Source organism: Oncorhynchus tshawytscha, linkage group LG24 (genome assembly GCF_018296145.1).
Source record: "Oncorhynchus tshawytscha isolate Ot180627B linkage group LG24, Otsh_v2.0, whole genome shotgun sequence".
NCBI lineage: Eukaryota > Metazoa > Chordata > Actinopteri > Salmoniformes > Salmonidae > Oncorhynchus > Oncorhynchus tshawytscha.
Window position 1 is genome coordinate 2,954,018 of NC_056452.1, and position 27,763 is coordinate 2,981,780.

General features: G+C 42.6%; 1 protein-coding gene across 7 annotated transcripts; it reads right to left on the reverse strand.

The window, feature by feature from the left end:
* Positions 1–914: 914 nt before the first annotated feature.
* Positions 915–27,638, reverse strand: mylpfb (myosin light chain, phosphorylatable, fast skeletal muscle b). 7 transcript variants are annotated; one of them, XM_024387174.2, is made up of 7 exons: positions 27,374–27,513; positions 26,728–26,849; positions 6,048–6,146; positions 4,152–4,332; positions 1,911–1,989; positions 1,729–1,777; positions 915–1,260 (listed from the first exon to the last, which is right to left on the reverse strand). In XM_024387174.2, the coding sequence occupies exons 2-7, from the start codon at positions 26,806–26,808 to the stop codon at positions 1,156–1,158; spliced, it is 594 nt and encodes a 197-aa protein (XP_024242942.1). In that variant the 5' UTR covers positions 26,809–26,849; positions 27,374–27,513; the 3' UTR covers positions 915–1,155. The 7 variants fall into 7 exon arrangements, with proteins under 7 accessions (XP_024242942.1, XP_024242943.1, XP_042161096.1 ...); XM_024387175.2 differs by lacking the exons at positions 26,728–26,849; positions 27,374–27,513 and adding an exon at positions 7,045–7,151; XM_042305162.1 differs by lacking the exons at positions 915–1,260; positions 1,729–1,777; positions 1,911–1,989; positions 4,152–4,332; positions 6,048–6,146 and adding exons at positions 15,121–15,701; positions 16,137–16,443; positions 27,535–27,638 and having other exon boundaries at positions 27,374–27,413.
* Positions 27,639–27,763: the final 125 nt, after the last annotated feature.

The following is a 27,763-nucleotide window of genomic DNA, read 5'->3' on the forward strand; positions in this document are numbered from 1 at the left end:
CTTACGGTTGTGGGCAGAGCAGTTGCCGTACCAGGCGGTGATACAGCCCGGCAGGATGCTCTCGATTGTGCATCTGTAAAAGTTTGTGAGTGCTTTTGGTGACAAGGTGAATTTCTTCAGCCTCCTGAGGTTGAAGAGGCGCTGCCACCTGCTCCAGTGGGAAGCGCCCACTGGGCAGTTTATCGACTCGTGGTGCAGCCCAATCAGCCACGCAGAAGGGTCGAGTGGCAACAAACCTGCCCAATTAGCCAATTCGCTTTCCATACACCCACTCGCCCATACTCCGGTCGCCATATTGGGATGCAGCTACCCATACTTGGAAGCATTGCCAAGGGCTGTGCAGTAAGCAATAGAAAGGAGACCAGTGAGGGCTATGGCTTTTAACCGAAGCTCACTTAAACCAACAGACACGGTGGTACGAAAGACATTGGTTTTTATTTATAAATCATTGTTTTATTTGTTACAGAGATTTCTGACAGAAAATGTTCAGAATTTATTTGGTCTCCCTTTCTCTCTCTTACAATGCACCTACTGCTAAATCATGCTTTACTCTTATTCAAACGCCCTTCCTTTTGTCTCTATTGATGAGAAAGAGAAATTGAGAGGAGTAGGCAAGCTATTTTAGTGCAATACTCGTCCCTTTTAAAGCTTTCCTTTTTTCCAGTACATTATTACTTCACATCAAGTCGAGACAAAACAGACCTTGCAGGTCAATATGCTACTTGTTTCAGATAAACAATAGAGCATACACCACAGCACCCAAGAGTAAAAGTGTTTGTCTGTAGATACTGAACTCTATAGGCATACATGATGTAGGTATGATGCATGCACTGTTCGATTCGACAGGGAGAGATACAAGTGAGGAATGGGGAAGAAGAGAAGGAATCGGAGGCAGGGAGGGAGATAGAGAGGAATAATTTTGATGGTACAAGATTTTATTTTCAAATAATCCCACTGTTGATACTCTCACACAGCACACCTCCATAGCCTTCAACCCTCTCAACTCAAAGTCTCTCGATAAAGGAGAGTCTTTCATAGTGAGCGGGGTGGAGATGGAAAGAAGAGCGAGGGGAGCGTGTAAGCGGGCCACAGAGTTGGAGAAGGGGGGTAGTGAGGGAGATGACGGAGAGAGGCAGAGGGATTGAAAAAGTGGATTTACTCATCCTCCTTCTCCTCTCCATGTGTGATGACATAGCAGATCTGTTTATAATCTACGTTGCCAGCCACATCTGGGGGAAAGGCAGCCCACAGGTTGGACATCTGAGGGAGAGGAAGAAAGAAGGAGAGGCTTACAACTCAGAAACATTGCGGGGAAATGGACAAAGTCCAGTGTCAGACAGCACACAGAAATAAGTCATTCATTATTACTGTAAATAACCATGGCATGAAAGCTCAAACACCATGTTGCTCTAAGGGTGAAATATTCCTCGAGCAAAATAACTGTGCAAAGAGCAAGAAATACTGTAAATCTCATTGTAATCAGTGTGGTTTAATTTTGAAAAGTTTCCTCAACAATGTTCATTATAAAGGCGATTGTTTATGTATTGCTCAGTTTACGAAACGTATTAAATTGCCCCTTTTTACGCATATTGCTGAAGAAACGTTTCAAATTAAAATCACAGATTCTAATGAGGTTTATGGTATTTCTTGCTATTTGAACAGTGATTGTGCACTAAGAAAATGTCGCTCTAAATGACTGAATGACTGATGGAATGACAGATCCCTCACCTCCTCAGCGGTGAACCTGTCGCACTGGGTGGTCAGGAGCTCCTCAATGCTGGAGGAAAGGAAAGAGGTAGGAAAAGAGAGAGAGAATTATTAACCAGGGCACACATTAAGACTACCTAAAGAGGTTGTGAGTGAATTTATAGGATAGTAATGGTAGGAAAGGGTACAGGGTGAAAACATACAATTCCTTCTTGATGAAGCCGGTAGCCTCGGGGTCCAGGACCTTGAAAGCGCTCACGATAACATCCTCGGGATCAGCACCTAAGAGGAAGGGAAGAAGAGGATCCTCAGTTAAACTCTGTTACCTCAAACTCACAGTTATGGACTAAGAAGTGATGGACTAAGAAAAGTGATGGGATAAGAGTGATGGACTAAGAAAAGAAGTGGAAGTATTAATTATTAACAAACAAAACTTTATGTAAAATATATGTACATTATATAGAAACTTATACTGAACAGAAATATAAACGCAACATGAAGTGTTGGTCGCATGTTTCAAGAGCTGAAATAAAAGATCCCAGAAATGTTCCATTTGCACAAAAATATTATTTCTCTCAAATTTGGGGAACAAATTTGTTTACATCCCTATTAGTGAACATTTATCCTTTGCCAAGATATCCATCTACCTGGCAGGTGTGGCATATTAAGAAGCTGATTAAACAGCAATATCATTACACAGGTGCACCTTGTGCTGGGGACAATAAAAGGCCACTCAAAAATGTGCAGTTGTGTCACACAACACAATGCCACAGAGGTCTAAAGTTTTGAGGAAAAGTGCAATTGGCACGCTGACTGCAGGAATGTCCACCAGAGCTGTTGCCAGAGAATGTAATATTAATTTATCTACTGTAAGCCGCCTCCAACATTGTTTTAGAGAATTTGGCAGTACGTCCAACTGGCCTCACAACTGCTAATCACGTGTAACCACGCCAGCCCAGGACCTCCACATCCAGCTTCTTCACCTGCGGGGATCGTATGAGACCAGTAGTCTCATACGGTCAGAAACCGTCTCAGGGAAGCTCATCTGCGTGCTCGTCATCCTCACCAGGGTCTTGACCTGACTGCATATCAGCGTAGTAACTGACTTCAGTGGGAAATGCTCACCATCGATGGCCACTGGCAAGCTGTAGAAGTGTGCTCTTCACAGATGAATCCCAGTTTCAACTGTACCGGACAGATGGCAGATAGCGTGTATGGCGTTGTGTGGGCGAGTTGTTTGCTGATGTCAACATTGTGCCCCATGGTGACGGTGGGGTTATGGTATGGGCAGGCAAAAGCAAGAAACACAATTGCATTTTATTAATGGCAATTTGAATGTGACAACGTGACAAGATCCTGAGGCACATTGCTGTGCCATTCATCCGCTGCCATCAGTATGATAATGCACGGTCCCATGTCACAAGGATCTGTGCACAATTCCTGGAAGCTGAAAATGTCCCAGTTCCTCCATGGCCTGCATACTCACCAGACATGTCACCCATTGAACATGTTTGGGATGCTCTGGATTGACATGTACGACAGCGTGTTTCAGTTCCTGCCAATATCCAGCAACTTCGCACAGCCATTGAAGAGGAGTGGGACAACATTCCACAGGACACAATCAACAGCCTGATCAACTCTATGCACAGGAAATGTGTTGCACTGCATGAAGCAAATGGTGGTCACACCAGATACTGACTGGTTTTCTGATCAACTTCCATACCTTTTTCTTAAGGTATCTGTAACCAAAAGATGCATATCTATATTCTCAGTCATATGAAATACATAGATTAGGGCCCAATGAATTTCTTTCAACTCAGTAAAATCTTTGAAATTGTTGCATGCTGAGTTTATTTTTTGTTCAGTATATAGACATATAACTATCCAACTAGTTTATATTCCCTATACAGAAAGTATAGAAAGTACAGAAAGAGGGACTAAAATATCTGACTGCTCACTCTCATTAAGAAAAAGTCATGTAAGTCATGTAGCTTATACAAAACATTTAGAACACCTTTCCATGACAGACTGACCAGGGGAATCCAGGTGAAAGCTACAGTATGATCCCTTTATTTATGTTACTTGTTAACAGGGTACGGTAGTAGGTGCCAGATTCTTGACACTTGTTTGTGTCAAGAACTGCAACGCTGCTGGGTTTTTCACGCTCAACAGTTTCCTGTGTGTATCAAGAATGGTCCACCACCTAAAGGACAACCAGCCAACTTGGCACAACTGTGGGAAGCCTTGGAGTCAACATGGGCCAGCATCCCTGTGGAGCGCTTTCAACACCTCGTAGAGTCCATGTGCAACTCAATATTAGGAAGGTGTTCTTAATGTCTGGTATACTCCGTGTATGATGGATGCATTACCAGGCTAGTACAGCTCGGCTTGGTTCAGCTGAGTAATGTGAAAAAGCTATAAGTCGCTCCTAGAGGTTGACCTACCCTTCAGCTTCTCGCCGAACATGGTGAGGAAGACGGTGAAGTTGATGGGGCCGCTGGCCTCCTTGATCATGGCTTCCAGCTCCTCATTCTTCACGTTCAGTTGACCCATAGTGGCTAGCACGTCCCTAAGATCATCCTTGCTGATGATTCCGTCTCTGTTCTGATCAATGATTGTGAAAGCCTAGCAGGAAGCGAAGCAGACGAGAGAGTTGATACCATATAATTCACGGTGAAGCAATCCAAATGACATCGATCACGTTAACATGACGGTCTTAAGTAAATGTATTGTTTCTATTGCTTATAAGCATATGAAAATAAGTTAATGTTATCACACTACCCAGTACCCTATTGAAATGCATTGCCATGACCTCAGTCTCCTCATTTCAAAATTCATTAGACTAGTCGATGATAATAGACATTGTGTAAGGAACAAAATTAGGGTGCACTGCATTGTGAAATTTGAGTTGCGGGAATATTTACATCACAATTCACAAGATTTTCCCCAAGATAGTCCATCAAGATAAATGTGAAAAGGTCTCTCTCCTCACATAGCTGCATGTGCCACTCAGTGAAACCCAAGAAGGCTATAGAGCACACAGTGGACTTGGCAGCCGTCCAACCACTTGTCTTTTTAAGGTGTTAAAATGGTGTCGGGACATCAGACAAGCCTAGAGACATTTAAGGAATCAGTATTGATTACACCACTAACACACCTCCCCTTACCCCCCTCGCCCCTTCCCAGATTAATCCCTCTGCCCCCAACCCCTGTTCTTTTTTGTTATCCACACCTGTCCAAGTCAATCACACAAAGACAGGGATATACTCTGACACACTTCCATTTTTCCCCTTAAAAATCATACAAATTGTTATCAGTTTCCCAAATGATTGTAATTTGTCTCCCTCGCTGATTAGGTTGTGCTCTCCTAAATACTGAGAGCACTTCCAATGTGAACATTCCCACATGATTCTAACAACTCATAGGCTATTTCGCACCAGGTCAAAGAGCAAAGACTAGGTGTCACAAAAGCTTTTCTGGCTGAGCAGAGGAACAGGTTGGTTGATTGCATTTTCTGTAAATAGAGGCCCAGCGGGGGGGGGTCACAGGGACAGGTTCGTAGAGGGGGTGCTGGGGAGGACTACCCAGCAAACCAAAATTGGTTCTGTGAAAGTTCCCAGAACATTCCTTAGGTTTCAGCAAATGTTCTCCAAATACAAAAACTGTCCAGTTGTGTTGATGATTATACAATGTCTGTATATTACCTGGAAACCTAATAGAGAACATTTAGGGAATGTTCTGTGGTGGTTGTTACAGAGGTTGTGCACAACATTTTAGTGAATGTTAGGAGAACATTCCAAGGATATATTTTTTTTTTCTTCTGAAAAACAGGATGTTGTCATCCTAATGTTAGATAAAACCCTAACTAGAACTTAATGGGTCTCTTAGCTAATGTTCTGGGAAATGTAGTGACCTGTCCCAGGTGACCGCTGTCGTCTGTCTCCTGCTGGCGGCTCTAATAAATTTTTGAAAAATTGTCAAATGGAGCAAAAAACTTCATCGAATCAAGTCTGTCTGTCCAGCTCTATGACAGCTATCACTTCCATCACGCCCACAGTGATAGATACAGTCAAATGTGAACGCCACCAATGAGGACGCCACCTGCCTTAGGATGTCCTTGTCTTACCGATTACAAAGTCGTTGGGTTGTTTGTCTATTTTGGGCTTTTGCAACCCTCTTTCAATGGGATCACAATGTGATGTGTGGAGATGTTACAATGGCATGTATCCCAAGAACTGTCGGCTGACTTATTACAACTACTTGACAAAGCATTGATATCCAGGGAAAATAGTTTAAGTGTGGCAGAAAATCCCCCCCCAAAAAAAAAAAAAAAAACTCACCTCCTTGTACTCCTGAATCTGGCTCTGCTCAAACATGGAGAACACATTGGAGGATCCACCCTCTCCCTGCTGCTGTCTCTTCTTGGCTTTCTTGGGTGCCTGGGAGAAAACGATGACCAAGACATGTAACTTAACTCACAGTCAACACAACCAACATTTTACTGTAACGGCCTGTTTGGGCCATCCATGCCACTCTGGCTCATTTTGGGCCAAAAGGACCTTCACAGTAGCAAGAGGAAATCCCTAAGATATTTTTTGAGAATGATTCCTTGTCATTGTCAGTGACATCAGTTGTGCCAGAAGTAGCCCCTCTAGGAATTTACTAGGTATTGTCATTGACCTCTAGGGATGATCTGTGTCCTTCTGCTATTTTAGCTGTTAACCGCCTTTCAATGAGTCACAAGTTCCTAGGCCGTCATTGAAAATAAGAATTTGTTCGTAACTGACTTGCCTAGTTAAATAAAAGGTCAAATTAAAAAATAAATAAAAAAACATGGGAGTGATGCTTAGCTTTGCTTCAGATTTCGATGCCTGGGTGCTCTTAGCTTTGTCTGAATAAGTTGTACCAATTCAAGTCGCACTTTATCAGCATAAGGCTTTCAAAAAAAGGTGAGTTGCATAAAAGGCACTCGGCCTGTTCAATTGTAGCGTCAAAATTGGCTAAGATTCTGTAATATCTTAGAGGCCTCTTGAGCAGTGGTCCCCAAACATCCTTTAAGTATTTCCTTTTGATGCGCCACTTCAACAAAACCCGAGAATAAAAGCCACAAGACTTGGTCTTGGCTCTTTTGCCCAGGGAGGAACCAGCTTCCACCAATAGGTCCCGAACCAGTTTGCAAAACTGTTCTAGAAGCCTTTAAAATGTAATTCAGAGTTCATTTTATTGCCATTATCCAGTTTGCATTGGTATCAATTATGCTTTAAGTTGTCAGCTTATCAAAGACAATCCTAGACCCTAGAAACTGTTCTCCATTGAGAGGAACGCAAACACACTCACCATCTCTTTAGAGTTTGTGGGGGTTTTGGTTGGTCAAGAAGAGAAGCCTATGCCAAGTCGATCTTACTGACATGTTTGTGTTGGCCCCTTGCCTTATATACTAGCTCAATGGGGCTAACTTTAGCTGCACCATCAAGTTTGGCAAGAAAAGAGGGAGCTGAGGAACGTAAGAGAGAGAGGGAGGAGCAAGGGGGTGCTCAGGGTATCTCCTTTCCGGCACTCCAAAATAGGTACAGGGAGTCTTGGAACTAGGTGAATTCGAGCACAACATTGACCTTACTTTGGTGTCAGTGTCACACTGACAACACACACAATATGGACAAACCTCTATTGCAGCCTTTGGGACTATTGAACCGCCCTTCCTCTTCCTTTCTCTCTTTAACACTTCATTCATAGCATGCTCAGGGTCTTTGTTGTGGCTATTTTTCATTTTCTTTTATTCCATCCACCCCAAGACGGCAAACAACACAATGGGCTATTGTGGCATATCCATTGTATCCATGTCATGCCTGTTACCAGTTGCAGGTCCTTCCTGTTACAACACTTTACACCGCCCATAAAACAACAGATAAGTATGTGTTTCAAGCGCAGGCTTTAAAACATATTTTAAAAGTCACCACTTGTTTAACTGACCGGTTGAGATCTGTGTATACAGTACATACCCCCTACTAGTGTGGAAGAAGCCAACTGAATGGATGACAGTAATGACATGTGGAAACTGTTGGCTGAGGGGGATTGGTAACATTCCAGTAATGACAAGGTCACACATATTCAAGAGACAGAACAGAATATAGCAGCAATTGCTAAATAATTACCAAAACATACTATACATTCCTGCAACTCCAGTCGTGGATTACCCCCAACAGCACACATTTTGTTGTTTGATTTGATTTTGATTTGACAACTAAACAGAAGTGGTTTTCCAACATGGAGGCTCTAATTTGGGTTGCTCCTGATCCCTGGAGATGCCCAGGACAGTGCTTGACCGAGCAGGCCACCAGACCACCCACTCAACTCCATTTCGGGGCTCCATGGTCGGCTGTCTACCATGGAAGTGTACAGTGGAGCGACGTATTGAGATAGAGTTTCAGGGGGCCGTGAGAACTGATACCGCTCTCCCCTCAAACTACCGCACAATGTTTCTTCGATATTCAAGGGCCTTCTCTCCAAAAGTCTGTCCACCCTCAGTTGATATATTTTCTTCTGTCTCTGCTTTTCTCCCTCATACACATTGCATTACTTGCGAGAAGAACCAGTGGAGAAGTTTCAGTTGGAAGTAACGTAATAGGCTTCGTTGCCAAGTGAGGAAAAATAGGAGCACTTTGAAAGAGTGTAAATTAAAATAAAATAAAAAATAAAATAAAAAACACATACACAACAGCTGTGGATAGACCAAAAATAGCAATGCCTCTGCCTCCCCCTGTTCTCATTCAGAGACATTTTGGCTCTCCCTTTAACTAGAGTCTAAGGGCCCGGGGCTGGGTTTCTACTAAGCCAACATGTGGAATTGTTTTAAGATGATCATTTAGCTATTTGATTTGTGATTTTAGGATCCCTGTAGGTATTAACAAATATTTACTTAGATTTTTATGAAACATTGAATTTGGCCTTAATGCTATTAGCCCATAGAAATGCATTGAATAACATATTCATAAATGGCAAAGCAGATCAAAAGGAAGTATGTTTTGAAGTGTCTGTCCTAAGGTGCATTCGAAAAGTATTCAGACCTCGTCGTGTTCCCCATTTTGTTACGTTACAGCCTTATTCTAAAATGTATTAAATCGTTTTTTCCCCCATCAATCTACACACAATACCACATAATGAGAAAGCAAAAACAGGTTTTTATTAATAATGTTTGCAAATTTATAACAAATAAAAAAACAAATATCACATAAGTATTCAGACCCTTTACTCAGTATTTTGTTGAAGCACCTTTGGCAGCGATTACTGCCTTGAGTCTTCCTGGGTAGGATGCTACAAGCTTGGCACACCTGTATTTGGGGCGTTTCCCCAATTATTCTCTGCAGATCTTCTCAAGCTCTGTCAGGTTGGATGGGGAGCATCCCTGGACAGCTATTTTCAGGTCTCTCCAGAGATGTTCGATCGGGTTCAAGTCCGGGCTCTGGCTGGGCCACTCAAGGACATTCAGAGACTTGTCCTGAAAACACTCCTGCGTTGTCTTGGTTGTGTGCTTAGGGTCGTTGTCCTGTTATAAGGTAAACCTTCACCCCAGTCTGAGGTCCTGAGCAGGTTTTCATCAAGGATCTCTCTGTATTTTTCTCCATTCATCTTTACATCGATCCTGACTAGTCTCCCAGTCCCTGCCGCTGAAAAACATCCACACAGCATGATGCTGCTATCACCATGCTTTACTGTAGGGATGGTGCCAGGTTTCCTCGAGACGTGACGCTTGGCATTCAGGTCAAATAGCTCAGTCTTGGTTTCATCAGACCAGATCATCTTGTTTCTCATGGTCTGAGAGTCCTTTAGGTGCCTTTTGGCAAATTCCAAGCTGGCTGTCATGTGCCTTTTACTGAAGAGTGGCTTCCGTCTGGCCACTCAATCATAAAGGCCTGACTGGTGGAGTGCTGCAGAGATGGTTGTTCTTCTGGAAGGTTCTACCATCTCTACAGAGGAAATCTGGGCAGCCAATCTTTTGCTGGGCAGCCAGTTCTAGGAAGAGTCTTGGTGGTTCCAAACTTCTTCCATTTAAGAATGATGGAGGCCATTGTGTTCTTGAGGACCTTCAATGCTGCAGATATTTTTTCTTACCCTTCCCCAGATCTGTGCCATGACTCAATCCTGTCTCTGAGCTCTACGGACAATTCCTTCGACCTCTTGACTTGTTCTTTTTTCTCTGACACTGTCAACTGTGGTACCTCATATAGACAGGTGTGTGCCTTTTCAAATCATGTCCAAACAATTGAATTTACAACAGGTAAATCATATCAAGTTGTAAAAACATCTCCAAGATGATCAATGGAAACAGAATGCACTGGAGCTCAATTTCAAGTCTCCTAGCAAAGGGTCTGAATACTAAAAACCTGTTTTCGCATTGTCATTATGGGGTATTGTGTGTATATTAGATGACATTTCTCAAAAACAGGTTATAGGCTACATGTGCACCACCGAGTCAGAACAGTAACGTTAGGCGAAATTAAGGCCAAATTATTAGGGTGAGACACATGGGCTACTAACACAGCATACACTTAGCATTACTTTCTTAGCTACAGTATACATATCTCCCCTGCATATTACATCATTTATACAGCATCATGTAAGACATTTTTGGACTCGACTTGTTGTGATGTGCTCACTTGAACAGGAAGATGGTGCGGTGGTCCTTCGGGGGCAAATTTTGTCAAAGAAAGAGGAAGATTTACAATTCCAAATTGGATGACCGTTCAAAACGTATTCCCAGTCTGAGCTAGTTTGTGGTAATGCTTGCGGTTAGCCAATGTCACCGATTCCTTCCAAACCACTCATTGTTGAATTTGCAATTTCCAACTTGTGTACCGTTTATGTCCAATGACCGATGAGCACCGATACATTTTATCTACAATGAATCTTCATTATTTCTCTTCATATGACAACGATTAAAAAGGATTTGTCAGTAGATTGTCAACTTGATTCATGATGACTTCTAGCTAAGATTTTGAAAGTAAGATGTTAAAATGATCAGTCCAATCAAAGCTACTGTTCATACAGTTGAAGTCGGAAGTTTACATACACTTAGGTTGGGTCATTAAAATTTATTTTTCAAACACTCCACAAATTTCTTGTTAACAACCTATAGTTTTGGCAAGTTGGTTAGGACATCTACTTTGTTCATGACACAAATAAGTTTTCCAACAATTGTTAACAGACAGATTATTTCACTGTATCACAATTCCAGTGGGTCAGAAGTGAACATACACTAAATTGACTGTGCTTTTAAACAGCTTGGAAAATTCCAGAAAATGATGTCATGGCTTCTGATAAATGATGTCAATTAGCCTGAGTCAATTGGAGGTGTACCTGTGGATGTATTTCAAGGCCTACCTTAAAAATAAAAAGAATCTAAAAAAAAATCAGCCAAGACCTGAGGAAAAACAATTGTAGACCTCCACAAGTCTGGTTCATCCTTGGAAGCAATTTCCAAATGCCTTAAGGTACCACGTCCATCTGTACAAACAATAGTACGCAAGTATAAACACCATGGGACCACGTCATACCTCTCAGGAAGGAGACGCGTTCTGTCTCCTAGAGACTAACGTATTTTGGTGCAAAATGTGCAAATCAATCCCAGAACAGCAGCAAAGGACCTTGTGAAGATGCTGGAGGAAACAGGTACAAAAGTATCTATATCCACAGTAAAACGAGTCCTATGTCGACGTAACCTGAAAGGCTGCTCAGCAAGGAAGAAGCCACTGCTTAAAAACGGCCATAAAAAAAGCCAGACTACAGTTTACAACTGCACATGGGGACAAAGATTGTACTTTTTGGAGAAATGTCCTCTGGTCTGATGAAACAAAAATAGAACTGGACAAAATTACCATTGTTATGTTTGGAGGAAAAAGGGGGAGGCTTGCAAGCTGAAGAACACCATCCCAATCGTGAAGCACGGGGGTGGCAGCATCATGTTGTGGGCATGCTTTGCTGCATGAGGGACTGGTGCACTTCAAAATAGATGGCATCATAATGCAAGAAAATTATGGATATATTGAAGCAACATCTCAAGACATCAGTCAGGAAGTTAAAGCTTTGTCAGAAGTGGGTCTTCCAAGTGGACAATGACACCAAGCATACTTCCAAAGTTGTGGAAAAATGGCTTAAGGACAACAAAGTCAAGGTATTGGAGTGGCCATCACAAAGCCCTGGCCTCAATCCGATAGAATATTTGTGAGCAGAACTGAAAAATCGTGCGAGAGCAAGGAGGCCTAAAAACCTGACTCAGTTACACCAGCTCTGCCAGGAGGAATGGGCCAAAATTCACCCAACTTATTGTGGGAAGCTTGTGGAAGGCTACCTGAACCGTTTGACCCAAGTTAAACCATTTAGAAAGGCAATGCTACCAAATACTAATTGAGTGTATGTAAACTTCTGACCCACTGGGAATGTGATGAAAGAAATAAAAGCTGAAATAAATCACTCTACACTATTATTCTAACATTTCACAGTCTTAAAATAAAGTTGTGATCCTAACTGACCTAAGACAGGGAATTTAAGCAAAGTTTAATTGTATTTGGCTAAGGTGTATGTAAACTTCCGACTTCAACTGTATAATGTGATTTAATCTGTGGCCAATGACCTTGAGCCTTCTTGGAAGGGCACTACTAATGTAACTATATGGCAGGACGCAGAGGATTGGAATTTTCGATGTCTCCCATTACTAAGGACTGGTGACGTAGTTTCCCCATGTGTGACAGAACACTGAGCCAATCATGGCACAACGCTCCTATTTTCTGCTGGCTCGCCTCCACCACAGAAAGCATTGAGCTAGGCTGAAACACCTGCATTTTGGAGCTGCCTTACTCAAGAAAACAAAACAGAGACCATGTTTGTATGCGGCTTTATTAACTCAATAATTTGTACATATTTTTTTAAACATTATTTGCAAACTTAAATGTGACTTGTACGAATACCAAAATAACATGCAGAACAGGCATGTATATATATTTTATGCTAAAAATGTGGGTCTCAAACCTGTCATTCATGCCAGTTCTCACCTGCTCTTGTGGCTGAATGGAAGCAAGAAGTCCTTACAGCAATATTCCGATATCTAGTGGAAAGCCTTCCCAGTAGAGTGGAGGCTGCAATAGCAGCAAAAGGGGGACCAACTCCATATTCATGCCCATGATTTTGGAACGAGATGTTCGTCGAGCAGGTCTCCACATCCTTTTAATCATGTAGTTTATCTGAGATATACAAGAAAGCTCAGAGCCTGCATCCACAAAGCCTCTCAGAGTAGAAAATTGGTCGTAAGAACAGACATTTTACTCTTACTGCTATGGGTAAGCTATACACAAAGCCTCTTAACTCAAGAGACCCACCTAGTCGACAGAGACCACATGAGCTGTCCTAACCAGTTAAGAATTACAAGCAGGTGTGTTGATAATTATAAAAAAGCAGCGAGTCAGTGCTTCCTACACCACATGCAATTGTTTTGGAGTTGTTCAAATGATGTTTTGATATTTCGATATGATCAATCCATAAATCAAGAGACTTACATGCAACAGTCTCTTGAGCTTTTGACAATGCTTTCACAGGAGGTCTATTTAACATATGCCTAAATACATATAACCACTAGGCTAATAAATAAACATTTTCTTTCAATTATTTGATAACCTACATCATGTTATTTCAAGTTATCCCTTTGGAGCGAAACATCACATTGTTAAAAAAGATACCTAAATTGGGCTTATGTTAACTTCGATTGTGTTCAATGAAAATGATAGACCATTCAAACATTAGATGCAACATTACTGGAAAGTGACTTGATGCCTACTGTGTCAAAGCGATTTAGAATTGTTAAATGTGAGTGATGAGTGAGTTTAAAAACTAACAGAATTAGATTTTTTTTTAAAAGGTTATGTAAGCCAACATATTAGGCAATAATTATGAGTAGGCAAAATTATCATATCAGGCGAAAATTATATCAAATGTTTTACCATTGCAACAGATGTTGTACAGTCACATTCACCATGATGAGTTATTCCCCATTATTTGCAACTATGTCAATGAGCGTCATAACAATCTTTCCTTTGCGGTACCTCAAACTGTCGTGACTACCAGCTAAAATAAATTTGATTTAACTCAATGTTTTTTTAACTAGGCAAGTTAGTTAAGAACAAATTCTTATTGACAATGATGGCCTACCACCCCGGCCAAACCCTCCCTTAACCCGGGCAAAGATGGGCCAATTGTGCGCCGCCCTATGGGACTCCAGATCACAGCCGGTTGTGACACAGCCTGGGAATGAGCCATGGTCTTTAGTGATGCATTATTAGACTGCTGCGCCACTCGGAAATACAACAGGTGTAGACCTTATCGTGAAATACTTAATTTAGTAAATATTTTCTTAACCAACAATGCAGTTCAAGGAAGAGTGTTATGGGCTTGTACGTAAAGTAAAAAATAAAACAAAATAACGAGGCTATATACAGGAGGTACCGGTACCGAGTCAATGTGCAGGGGTACAGTTTAGTCAAGGTAATTTGTACATGTAGATAGCGGTAAAGAGGACTATGAATAGATAGATAATAAACAGCGAGTAGCAGCAGTGTGAAAACAAAAGGGGGGTCAATAGTCCGGGTGGCCATTTGATAAGTTGTTCAGCAGTCTTATGGCTAGTCTTCAAACAGGTTTTAACAAGATTCCTATGACCTTTTCTGAGATGCTTTGTGGATACAGGCCCTGGATATTCTGTTGTTTTGTTTTTACCCATATTTAACCCCTTTTTGGGGGGAGCAATAAAATACTTAAATACATTTTTAAACCGGTACCAGGTTACCTTCAGACGAGTCTTGTGTTGTGGAGCAAAACAACCAACATGTAGCCTACGTGTTCGTGAGCGCTTTCGATGGTGGGGTCATATTAATTATTACCCCAAACCGTTTAGTTCGCTTGGCACATTAGCAGTACTGACATCAGACAAGTCCCGTGGGGCTCAGTGCCAGCGAAAAGTGATTTCATGTCACCAAAGAGGAACATTTGTGGACATCCAAGCGGGGTGTTGGAGTGCTCAGTTATCAGTGGCACCAGATTAATGAAATTCCCATACAGTATTCATTTTTAGGTTGCATCTAACAGCGTTTCATATACTCTGCATAATTTGTGTGGGTTGAGTTGCTGTGTTGACTAAACTAGACTATTTTTGGAATCATGCTGACTTAAGTGAATTTCAACCAATGTGAAGAAGACAACTCATAAACTCACAAATCAATTGCATGTATTATCTATTGAATGCAATAGCTGTATTATTACAGCATTACATGTAATAATATTGTAGCTTATTGGCTCTAATGGGGAGAACAACTTGATAAATGATTGCCTTTTAAATCATAGATATTAATTCAAATGATTGGGGTGGAGGAGAACTGTCTAAAAAACATTTATTTTAAAATAATCATTATATATTTTCTTACATTCACAAATATTCATTCATGTTGGCATCCATTATTGCAATTGGTACAGACTCCTTTGGTATGGACTGTTTACATGCTTAAAGTGACATACCATGCTGAATCAACCAAAATCAATTAAGTCTTCTTCCTGAATTACATCTTTCTGTCCCTGTCTCAACCAATCAGCAATCAGCTCCTTCACCTCCTTGCCAAAGTCCTCATGTAGTTCGCTAAATTCCACCTTGGGTCCTGACCCAGTCACTGACCACTCCCCTTGGGGCGGGGATGGGACATTAATAGGTACAACATTTGCATTTCTCTTGGGCCAGAGTTTTGGAGACCTCTTATTGGTTGGTTTAGAGGAAATGGGAGGAACTTGTAGCATTTCATTTGTGCTAAAGCTATGCCCGGCTCCCACACTTGGCCCTAGGTACTGTGAAAGGGTCGCGGTCCCAGAGTTCAGCCAAATCAGCGACTGAGTTGGCCTCTCTGTGTTTGGGCCAGCCAGTGTAGACTGCTGGGATGGGTCACCAGGAAATGCTTTCATGGCCTCTGTGGATGGAGGAAGGAGTGACTAAGAAAAAAGGTGCTTGGACATTCATGGACACTTTTTAATCAAACACCATTCATGGACACTTTTTCATTAAACACAGCTGAACATTGATGAAGGTGCTTTGCATATGTAAAACCATCACGTGTATAAGTAGCGGGAACCACTAACTCATAAGTACATTTCAACGCGGGTACCAATCCTGATCCTGTAGATATTTAGGACGTGCAGAGTTTTATTCCAGCCAAGCACTAAAACACTTGTTTCAACTAAATCGAATTGAATCAGGTTATTTACCTACTAGCTCTCAACGACCAAGCTTGACCAATTGTTTTCCAGCTATTCTCATGACCAGGCAAACATCTTGTTGATGTATCTACTCCCAATTATCTAGCTTGCCTAGTGCTGGCATGGAACAAAATCCTGCACCCATTCACCTTTGTACTGTTTCTCCAGATCCATGACCAGCGTGGCCAGGTAGCCGTGGTTGGCCGACAGCAGGGCCCTGATCCAGCTCTCCTGGCTGGGCTGGTCCTCTGCGGCTAGCTTGTAGGTGCGCAGGCCCGGTTCACCGCTCCACACCAGCGAAAAGGCAAACTGCTCCTCAGACTCGCACAGCTGCACTGAGCAGCCCTCCAAAACAATGACGCCAAGCAGGTCGCGGTGGTTGGGCCGGTCCTTGTAGAAGAGCAGGTTTGCCTTCAGCATGAACCAGCGCTTCTGATAGGAAGTGTTTCTCTCACCCTGTATATAATGGTACAATGGGATGTTTTGTCAAAACAACTGTTGTTCACAGTTCAACAGGTCTGATGTCAGTATCAGATAGTTATTGTAGTTGAATCATTCTGAATTCAAAATATGTACATAATATTATTTTCCTTAAATCTAGCACAAATGGATGTGCTCTGGAGAGAACATTTTACATATCTGGCATTAGTACTGTATCAAAAAATATCTTTATCATATAAAAAATAGTTTGCTTTATGTGCAGGCCTGAATAGGCACTCTTCCCGTTGCAAGCTCAGCCTACAGCCTACAGTCAAATACGTGCGCCTGTGCAGTTTATTGGTCAATTGTCACTGAGGGGGTTTCGACTAGGCTGAACCGGGGTGCACTGGGTCATGGCCCGTCAAAAATTGCACTTCTGCTTTATCCCACCGCTCCTAAAACAGTGCCTTCACAAAAGTACCTCACTTCTTCCACATTTTGTTGGGTTACAGCCTGAATTTTAAATGGATTAAATTGAGATTGTGTGCCACTGGCCTACTCATAAGGTCAGGAGTAAAAATGTGCTTAACAAAACACATAAGTTGCATGGTCTCACTGTGTGTAATAATAGTGTTTAACATGATTTTTTCTATGACTACCTCAGTTCTGTACCCCACACATACAGATAATTGTAAGGCACCTCAGTCAAGCAGTGAATTTTAAACAGATTCAACCACAAAAACCAATGCCTTCTGGTTGCCAGCTCACTTCCAGACAGATTTTTTCCGGACACACAAATCAAATCAAATTTATTTATATAGCCCTTCGTACATCAGCTGATATCTCAAAGTGCTGTACAGAAACCCAGCCTAAAACCCCAAACAGCAAGCAATGCAGGTGTAGAAGCACACCCAGGATTCGAACTGGCAACCGTCCTGTTGCCGGCTCATCTCTCTAACCGCTAGGCTGGCTACCTGCCGCCCCGGTCATATTTTCTATATAAATACATAAATCTGTGCCGCCAGGTCATGTTGGGGCCATACTTGAGAACATAAGCAACCATTTAACTTAACGGTTTCTCCGTCTCAAAATGCGTGCCAGCCACGCACGTAAATTGCCCCCCCCCCCTCAATATTTAGAAACGGGTGGCTGTGTGTTTCTATTTGACAATAACAGCTGGTGCGGGATGTCTAATATTAAGGTATTCCTCGCTTGAGGTATAATACCTCATGATGAACTGTAGACCACAATATCCACCAGGAGTTATAAATAGGTCCACAGACGATGCAATCTCAACCACACTGCACACTGCCCTAACCCATCTGGACAAGAGGAATACCTATGTGAGAATGCTGTTCATCGACTACAGCTCGGCATTCAACACCATAGTACCCTCCAAGCTCGTCATCAAGCTCGAGACCCTGGGTCTCGACCCCGCCCTGTGCAACTGGGTACTGGACTTCCTGACGGGCCGCCCCCAGGTGGTGAGGGTAGGCAACAACATCTCCTCCCCGCTGATCCTCAACACTGGGGCCCCACAAGGGTGCGTTCTGAGCCCTCTCCTGTACTCCCTGTTCACCCACGACTGCGTGGCCACGCACGCCTCCAACTCAATCATCAAGTTTGCGGACGACACAACAGTGGTAGGCTTGATTACCAACAACGACGAGACGACCTACAGGGAGGAGGTGAGGGCCCTCGGAGTGTGGTGTCAGGAAAATAACCTCACACTCAACGTCAACAAAACTAAGGAGATGATTGTGGACTTCAGGAAACAGCAGAGGGAACACCCCCATCCACATCGATGGAACAGTAGTGGAGAGGGTAGCAAGTTTTAAGTTCCTCGGCATACACATCACAGACAAACTGAATTGGTCCACTCACACAGACAGCATCGTGAGGAAGGCGCAGCAGCGCCTCTTCAACCTCAGGAGGCTGAAGAAATTCGGCTTGTCACCAAAAGCACTCACAAACTTCTACAGATGCACAATCGAGAGCATCCTGGCGGGCTGTATCACCGCCTGGTATGGCAACTGCACCGCCCTCAACCGTAAGGCTCTCCAGAGGGTAGTGAGGTCTGCACAACGCATCACCGGGGGCAAACTACCTGCCCTCCAGGACACCTACACCACCCGATGCTACAGGAAGGCCATAAAGATCATCAAGGACATCAACCACCCGAGCCACTGCCTGTTCACCCCGCTGCCATCCAGAAGGCGAGGTCAGTACAGGTGCATCAAAGCTGGGACCGAGAGACTGAAAAACAGCTTCTATCTCAAGGCCATCAGACTGTTAAACAGCCACCACTAACATTGAGTGGCTACTGCCAACACACTGTCAATGACACTGACTCTACTCCAGCCACTTTAATCATGGGAATTGATGGGAAATGATGTAAATATATCACTAGCCACTTTAAACAATGCTACCTTATATAATGTTACTTACCCTACATTGTTATCTCATATGCATACGTTGATACTGTACTCTATATCATCGACTGCATCCTTATGTAATACATGTATCACTAGCCACTTTAACTATGCCACTTGGTTTACATACTTATCTCATATGTATATACTGTACTCGATATCATCTACTGTATCTTGCCTATGCTGCTCTGTACCATCACTCATTCATATATCCTTATGTACATATTCTTTATCCCCTTACACTGTGTATGACAGTAGTTTTTTTTTTGGAATTGTTAGTTAGATTACTTGCTCGTTATTACTGCATTGTCGGAACTAGAAGCACAAGCATTTCGCTACACTCGCATTAACATCTGCTAACCATGTGTATGTGACAAATAAAATTTGATTTGATTTGATTTTGATTTGATTTTGAGTTAACAATATTTTTTTGTAGCAGTCTATTTACCATCAAAAAATGATGCTAAGACCGCACTCTACGAGTTGTATAAGGCCATAAGCAAACAAGAAAATGCTCATCCAGGAGCTACGCTCCTAGCAGCCCGGGGCTTTAATGCAGTCAAACTTAAATCCGTTTTACCTCATTTCTATCAATACGTCACATGTGCAGCCAGAAGGGAGAAAAAACAACAAAAGAAACAACTCTAGATCACCTTTACTCCACACACAGAGATGCATACAAAGCTCTCCCTAACCTTCCATTTGGCAAATCTGACCATAATTCTATCTTCCTTTTTGCTTACAAGCAAAAACTAGAGCAGGAAGTACCAGTGACTTGGTCAATACAGAAGTGGTCAGATGACACGGTTGCTACGCTTACAGGACTGTTTTGCTAGCCCAGACTGGAATATGTTCCGGGATTCATCCAATGGCATTGAGGAGTACACCATATCAGTCACCGGCTTCAACAATAAGTGCATCGACGACGTCGTCCCCACAGTGACCGTAGGTACAGATCCAAACCAGAAGCCATGGATTACAGGAAAAATCTGCACCGAGCAAAAGTCAAAGAGCTGCCGCTTTCAAGAAGTGGGACACTAATCCAGATGCTTATAAGAAATCCTGCTATGCCCTCAGACGAACCATCAAACTGGCAATGCATCAATACAGGACTAAGATTGAACCTACTACACCGGCTCTGACACTCGTCAGATATGACAGGGCGTGCAAACTATCACGGACTACAAAGGGAAACCTGGCCACGAGCTGCCCAGCGACGCAAGCTTACCAGACGAGCTAAATGCCTTTAATGCTCACTTCGAGGCAAGCAACACTGAAGCATGCATGAGAGCACCAGCTGTCCGGTCAACATTCACAAGGCCGGGGGGCCAGACGGCTTAGCAGGACACGTACTCAGAGCATGTGCGGATCAACTGGCATACGTCTTCACTGACATTTTCAACCTCTCCCTGACCGAGTCTGTAATACCTACATGTTTCAACCAAGTTCCTTGGTGTCCTCGTCACCAACAAACTATTATGGTCCAAACACACCAAGAGAGTCGTGAAGACAGTCGTAAATCTCATGTTCTATATAATTAAAATTTGTGCTTATGAATTTACCATGTTAAAATGTGACTGTACTTTGTTACAAGTTAATTTACACATTTAATAGTTACACAGAATTAAGGGTTTGTTATGAAATAATTTCCAATCCATCAAATTCATATATATATATATATATATTATTGGTGGAGTCAAATCCACCCCCCGCAAGTTTAATGCGCCTGTCTGATATGCATTTTGAGCAAGAGAAACTGTTTAAATGTAAATGGTTGCTTATGTCTGCAAGTATGGCCCCATTGTCAGCAAGGTAGAATGGTGCATCGTTCAAAAACACACATCTTTTCCATTCCTCTACTGCAGAGAGAGCCTGCAGAGTTCTGTCATACTATCCAGGTCTGTGCCCAAAGAATTCAAGCTTCTACTTTTAAAAATCCACATTTCCAGAAGCAATTCTCTCACCGTTGCTGCTTGTTATAGACCCCCTTCAGCCCCCAGCTGTGCCCTGGACACCATATGGGAATTGATTGCCTCCAATCTATTCAGAGTTGGGACATGCTTAATACCCCGGCCGTCCTACAATCTAAGCTAGAAGCCCTCAATCTCACGCAAATTATCAAGGAACCTACCAGGTACAACCCTAAATCCATAACCATGTGCAGGCACCCTCTTAGATCTCATCCTGACCAACTTGCCCTCTAAATACACCTCTGCTGTCTTCAACCAGGATCTCAGCGATCATTGCCTGCGTGCATAATGGGTCCGCAGTCAAACAACCACCCCTCATCACTGTCAAACACTCCAGCGAGCAGGCCTTTCTAATCGACCTGGCCTGGGTATCCTGGAAGGATATTGACCTCATCCCATCAGTAGAGGATGCCTGGTTGCTCTTTAAAAAAGTGCTTTCCTCACCATCTTAAATAACCATGCTCCATTCAAAAAAATGTTGAAGAACAGATATAGCCCTTGATTCACCCCAGACTTGACTTCCCTTCCCTTGACAAGCACAAAATCATCCTGTGGCGTTCTGTATTAGCATTGAATAGCCCCGGCGATATGAAACTTTTCAGGTTAGTCAGGAACCAAAATACTCTGTCAGTTAGGACAGCTAAAGCTAGCTTTTTCAAACAGAAATTTGCATCCTGTAGCACCAATTCCAAGAAGTTATGGGACACTAAAGTCCACAGAGAATAAGAGCACCTCCTCCCAGCTTCCCACTGCACTGAGGATAGGAAACATTGTCAGCACCTATAAATCTACGATAATCAATCATTTCAATAAGCATTTTTCTACAGCTGGCCATGCTTTCCACCTGGCTACCCCGCCATCATTTCAACACCCCCTGCAGTAACTTGCCCAAGCACCCCCGCTTCTCCATCATCCAAATCCAGACAGCTGATGTTCAGAAAGAGCTGCAAATTCTGGATCCCTACAAATCAGCTGGGCTAGACAATCTGGACTCTCTCTAAAATTATCTGCTGAAATTGTTGCAACCCCTATTACTAGCCTATTCATCCTCTCTTTCGCATCGTCTGTGATGCCCAAAGATTAGAAAGCTGCCGGGTCATCCCCCTCTAGACCCAAACTGTTAGACCTATTTCCATCCTGTGCTGCCTTTCTAAAATCTTTGAAAGTCAACAAACAAATCACCAACCATTTCGAATCCCACCGTACACTATGCAATCTTCTCCACTATGCAATCTGGTTTCCGAGCTGGTCATGGGTGCACCTCAGCCACACTCAAGGTCCTAAACAATATCATAACCGCCATCGATAAAAGACAGTACTGTGCAGCCGTCTTCATCGACCTGGCTTTCGACTCTGTCAATCACTGTATTCTTATCGGCAGACTCAGTAGCCTTGGTTTCTCTAATGACTGCCTCGCCTGGTTCACTAACTACTTCTCAGATAGAGTTCAGTGTGTCAAATCGGAGGGCCCTGTTGTCCGGACCTCTGGCAGTCTATGGGGGTGCCACAGGGTTCAATTCTCAGGAAGACTCTTTTCTCTGTATATACCAATGATGTCGCTCTTGCTGCTAGTGATTCTCTGATCCACCTCTACGCAGACAACACCATTCTGTATACATCTGGCCCTTCTTTGGACACTGTGCTAACAAACCTCCAAACAAGCTTCAATGCCATACAACACTCCTTCCGAGGCCTCCAACTGCTTTTAAATGCAAGTAAAACTAAGTGCATGCTCTTCAACCGATTGCTGCCCGCACCCTCCCACCCGACTAGTATCACTACTTTGGACGGTTCTGACTTAGAATATGGGGACAACTACAAATACCTAGGTGTCTGCTTAGACTGTTATCTCTCCTTTCAGACTCACATTAAGCATCGACAATCCAAAATTAAATCTAGAATTGGCTTCCTATTTTGCAACAAAGCCTCCTTCACTCATGCTGCCAAACACACCCTCATAAAACTGACTATCCTACCGATCCTAGACTTTGGCAATGTAATTTACAAAATAGCTCCCAACACTCTACTCAGCAAACTGGATGTAGTCTATCACAGTGCCATCCGTTTTTTTCACCAAAGCCCCATACACTACCCACCACAGCGACCTGTATGCTCTCGTTGGCTGGCCCTCACTACATACTCACTCATTGCCAAACCCACTGGCTCCAGGTCATCTATAAGTCTATGCTAAGTAAAACCCCATCTTACCTCAGATCACTGGTACAAATAGCAACACCCACACGTAGCATACGCTCCAGCAGGTATATTTCACTGGTCATCCCCAAAGCCAAACTTCCTTTGGCCGCCTTTCCTTCCAGTTCTCTGCTGCCAATGACTGGAACCAATTGCAAAAATCACTGAAGCTGGAGTCTTATATCGCCCTCTCTAACTTAACTCTAGCTGCCAGAGCAGCTTACCGATCACTGCACCTGTACACAGCACAGCCAACTGCCTCATCCCCATATTGTTATCTATACTCTTGCTCTTTTGCACCCCAGTATCTCTACTTGATCATCATCATCTGCACATTGATCACCAGTGTTAATGCTAAGTTGTAATTATTTTGCCTCTATGGCCTATTTATTGCCTTACCTCCCTACATCTGCACACACTGTACATAGATTTTTCTATTGTGTTATTGACTGTGCATTTGTTTATGTGTAACTCTGTGTTGTTGTTGTCGTCGCACTGCTTTGCTTTATCCTAGCCAGGTCACAGTTGTAAATGATAACTTGTTCTCAACTGGCCTACTTGGTTAAATAAAGGTGAATAATGGCCACTAACAATGAAAAGAAATGTCTTTAAAAATGGAAGGTTGTTGGGAGGAGGCAAGATCAGGTGGGACCATTCTAGCCAATGAGAGGGCAGACACGTGTGAACAACAGGCACAACGGTTTCCACTAGCTACCACAGCCAGAAAATCCAAATTGGCTATATTGTAAAAAAATATATATATATATATATAAAAAAATATTTGCTTTTTGTTTTCAATTAAAAGGGTAAGGTTAGGCATAACACATTTTAAGAAGTTAAATTGTAGAAATAGGTGGACTTTATGACTGTGGCAACTAGTGACGACCAGGCACAACTCTGATATAAAGTAGTTTTTCTCAAAGTTACCAGGATGTCACATGTCCAACTTAGATCAATACACTCTTAACAACCTAATCATTACGAAACTTCTATTTGATCAAATAAGCCACACATATATATATAATACGGCACTGACCTCCATACAAAAAGTCCTTGCTTCGTGAGTGAAAAAAAGCCACCTGCTGGAGAAGACAGATTGTGGACACAGTTATCCCTCTCGCTTCGCCTCTTCCTCTCTGGCATCACTGCTTGTGAAAGCGTCTCATTTAACTCCTTCCCTGATAAATCTTTTAGTTCCAGGAACCACTCTGCTGCATCCCCAATAATGTCCATCTTCTTGGACTTTCCCTCCACTTTAGCCGTGCCAATGATCACCGTTACATTTTTTTTTAAAATCACAAAGTCCACCTTCTTTACATGTAACATCCTTGGATCCTTCCGGTAGAAGCCAACGAACGCTGCAGTCTGCATTGAAGGCCTACCCAACACCATGGAGTCCTTTGGAGTACCTTGAGTTCCCTCCACCCGTTTGACAGCCTCTGCATATGAAATGCTCTGGATGACCCTGACAACTTCATTATTTTTCGACCTCGTCAGGCACTTCAAAAATATACTACATGCTTTCCACCACAGTTGCAACACTTCACAGCTTCTTCAAAAAAAAAATTCACCATGAGCTTCTTTTCCACAACTTCTACATCTTGGATTCCTCCACCTGCAGACACTCTACATGTCCAAACATTCTACACAGTTTACACTGCAACTGCCTGGAAATAAAAGCTCTTACAGAAAAGTGCACATACCCCAGCTTCACTCAGGTCAGGAGGGACTCCACATCAAAAAAACAAGAATAGACAAGCTCTTCTTTCTTGCCATTGAACCAACAATTCATCCTCCATGCACCAACCACTACAGGAACACTCACCAGCTCCTCGATGCCCACTCCCTCCGAGACTCCAGCAATTACTCCCTTGACAGTTTCTCTTCTCCTTAGCTCTGCATGGCAATCAATTTGCCTGATACCCAACACATGCTTCCTCTGTTCAGCAGAAACACACAAACAAATCAAGACCAGCCCACTCCTCGTGACCCCCACCGACTCCACACCTCTCTCTACCATCTTAAATGCTTCTAACGGATTTGACAATTCAGTCCCCAATTTTCCCAGAAACCAGACTCACAACAGATAAGAGGTATTCTCAACATTAGGAGTCTTCTTTCCAATCCTAACTTTGCTTCTTTTCCCATTATTTTGGACAGAGGTCCATTCTTCCTTATTTCCACTGCTATCCGATTCATATTCCACATCCCCCTCTGCCATCCTTCCTTAATCAGAGTGTGCCCTCATCTTCTCCTGATGTGCTATCATATTCCATTGTTTCCCATCTCTGAGCACACCTGCCCTAACATTATCATGCTTAGGGTCATGTATAGAAATGCAGAGCAGGCCATTATTTTGGCTACCATGGCTATGCTCCCAAATGCCCCTATCCACAGGGCTTGAGTGGTCACTGAATGGTTTGATGAGCATGAAAGCGATGTAAACCATATGCCATGGTCGTCTCTGTCACCAGATCTCAACTCAATTGAACACTTATGGGAGATTCTGGAGTGGCGCCCGAGACGCGGTTTCCACCACCATCAACAAAACACCAAATGATGTAAGAGTAAGAGTTTGAGACACTTGTGGAATCTATGCCACGGTGCATTGAAGATTTTCTGGCTCGTGCTGGCCCAACGCCATATTAAGTCATGGCGTTTCCTTTATTTTTGGCAGCTACCTAAAGTTAAATCTAGACTTGGTTTCCTCTATCACCCCAGCTGCCAAACTAACCCTGATTCACATGATCATCCTACCCATGCTAGATTACAGAGAAATAATTTATAGATGGGCAGGTAAGGGTGCTCTCGAGCGGCTAGATGTTCTTTACCATTCGGCCATCAGATTTGCCACCAATGCTCCTTATAGGACACATCACTGCACTCTATACTCCTCTGTAAACTGGTCATCTCTGTATACCCGTCGCAAGACCCACTGGTTGATGCTTATTTATAAAACCGTCTTATGCATCACTCCCCCCTATTTGAGATACCTACTGCAGTCCTCATCCTCTACATACACCCGTTCTGCCAGTCACATTATGTTAAAGGTCCCCAAAGCACACATCGCTGGGTCACTCCTCTTTTCAGTTTGCTGCAGCTGCGACTGGAACGAGCTGCAACAAACACTCAAACTGGACCGTTTTATCTCAATCTCTTCATTCAAAGACTCAATCATGGACACTCTTACTGACAGTTGTGGCTGCTTTGTGTGATGTATTGTTGTCTCTACCTTCTTGGTCTTTGTGCTGTTGCCTGTGCCCAATAATGTTTGTACCATGTTTTGTGCCGCTACCATGTTAAGTTGCAACCATGTTGTTGTAATGTGTTGCTGCCTTACTATGTTGTTGTCTTAGGTCTCTATGTAGTGTTGTCTCTCTTGTCGTGATATGTGTTTTGTCCTATATTTATATTGTATTTATTTATTTTTTCTAATCCCAGGCCCCGTCGCCACCTTTAGCCTTTTGGTAGGCAGTCATTGTAAATAAGAATTTGTTCTTAACTGACTTGCCTAGTTAAATAAAGGTTAAATAACATTTAAATAAATTAAGTCACTTCGTTTTGCCCTGACTTCACCATTGGCTTTAAATGGGCATTTGATACACCTCATTTAGTCAATCTGCAATTAAAAGGCAAGGATGACAAGCAAATGATTGTGAAAGCTGAAATTATAGAATATACAAGTTAGTCTGCAAGACATGAGGAAAGGCGTGTTATCGGGTTACCTTTTTATACAGGTATCCTTCTTTGTCGACGGGTGAGCTGCACGACTGAAAATGAGTGAGGATCTTCCCGGTAATCTTCATCTCAAAACCATGCTTTTACCATAGGAGTAGCTGGAGTTGGGCTACATAAGAACAAGGAAGTTAGTAGGGCACCCACCACATCACTGAAGCACATTCTCTCACTGCGGAGTTTACCTTGGAAAAAAATATTCAAATGTTTTTTAATTATCAAATGATTTTGTTGTCTAATGATTTAACGCCATATGCGTTTGAACTTTGAAATAGTAATACGTTTGCATACTTCATTGCTTTGATGGTGAAATTACGCATCTTTACAAATATTAAGCTTATTCAATATGCGCAAATTAATTGTTTAGCTACCGTTCACAATCCGTAATTATTATATACAATTGTAATGCTTTGTTGCAGCTATGGGGATCCGTAAAACAAAAACGCATAGGCTACTGTAGCGTTCATCATGAGAAATCCCCTTAACGTATCTGCTTCCGCATTTGTAAAATAAAGGCAAATGGAAGTTTGGTAATATAATTGGGCTAAAAAGTCGTAGGCTACTTCTCTTCATCGAGAGGTACACATGTGTGTGCCTAGAAAAGAGCATAGGGTAAATGGGGGTGTTTTTACTCACCTCTCTGTAGAATAACGTGTGAAGGCTCACCTGGTATTGGCTAGAGAGGATACACGTGTTGTCAAATTGATGTAAAAATAAAATGTTGCATTTTATCTAACCCTAACTCTTTTCTTAACCTTAACCTAACCCTCATAATCTGTTACATTAATTATCCTAACCTGCTACGAAAAGTCCATTGTGACATAAACTGTATCCCTTCTAGACAAAACCGTCCCACCAGCTCCCTGGGTGTTGTCAAACACTTCCTGGTAACTAAGGTGAGCGCTCAAATGAGCACATCGTCCACGTCAGCGCCTCATAGGTAACATGGGCCCACGCCCCTCAACTGTATGCTGAAAAAGCCAGTGGTGTAAAGTTCTTAATAAGTAAAAATACTTTAAAGTACTT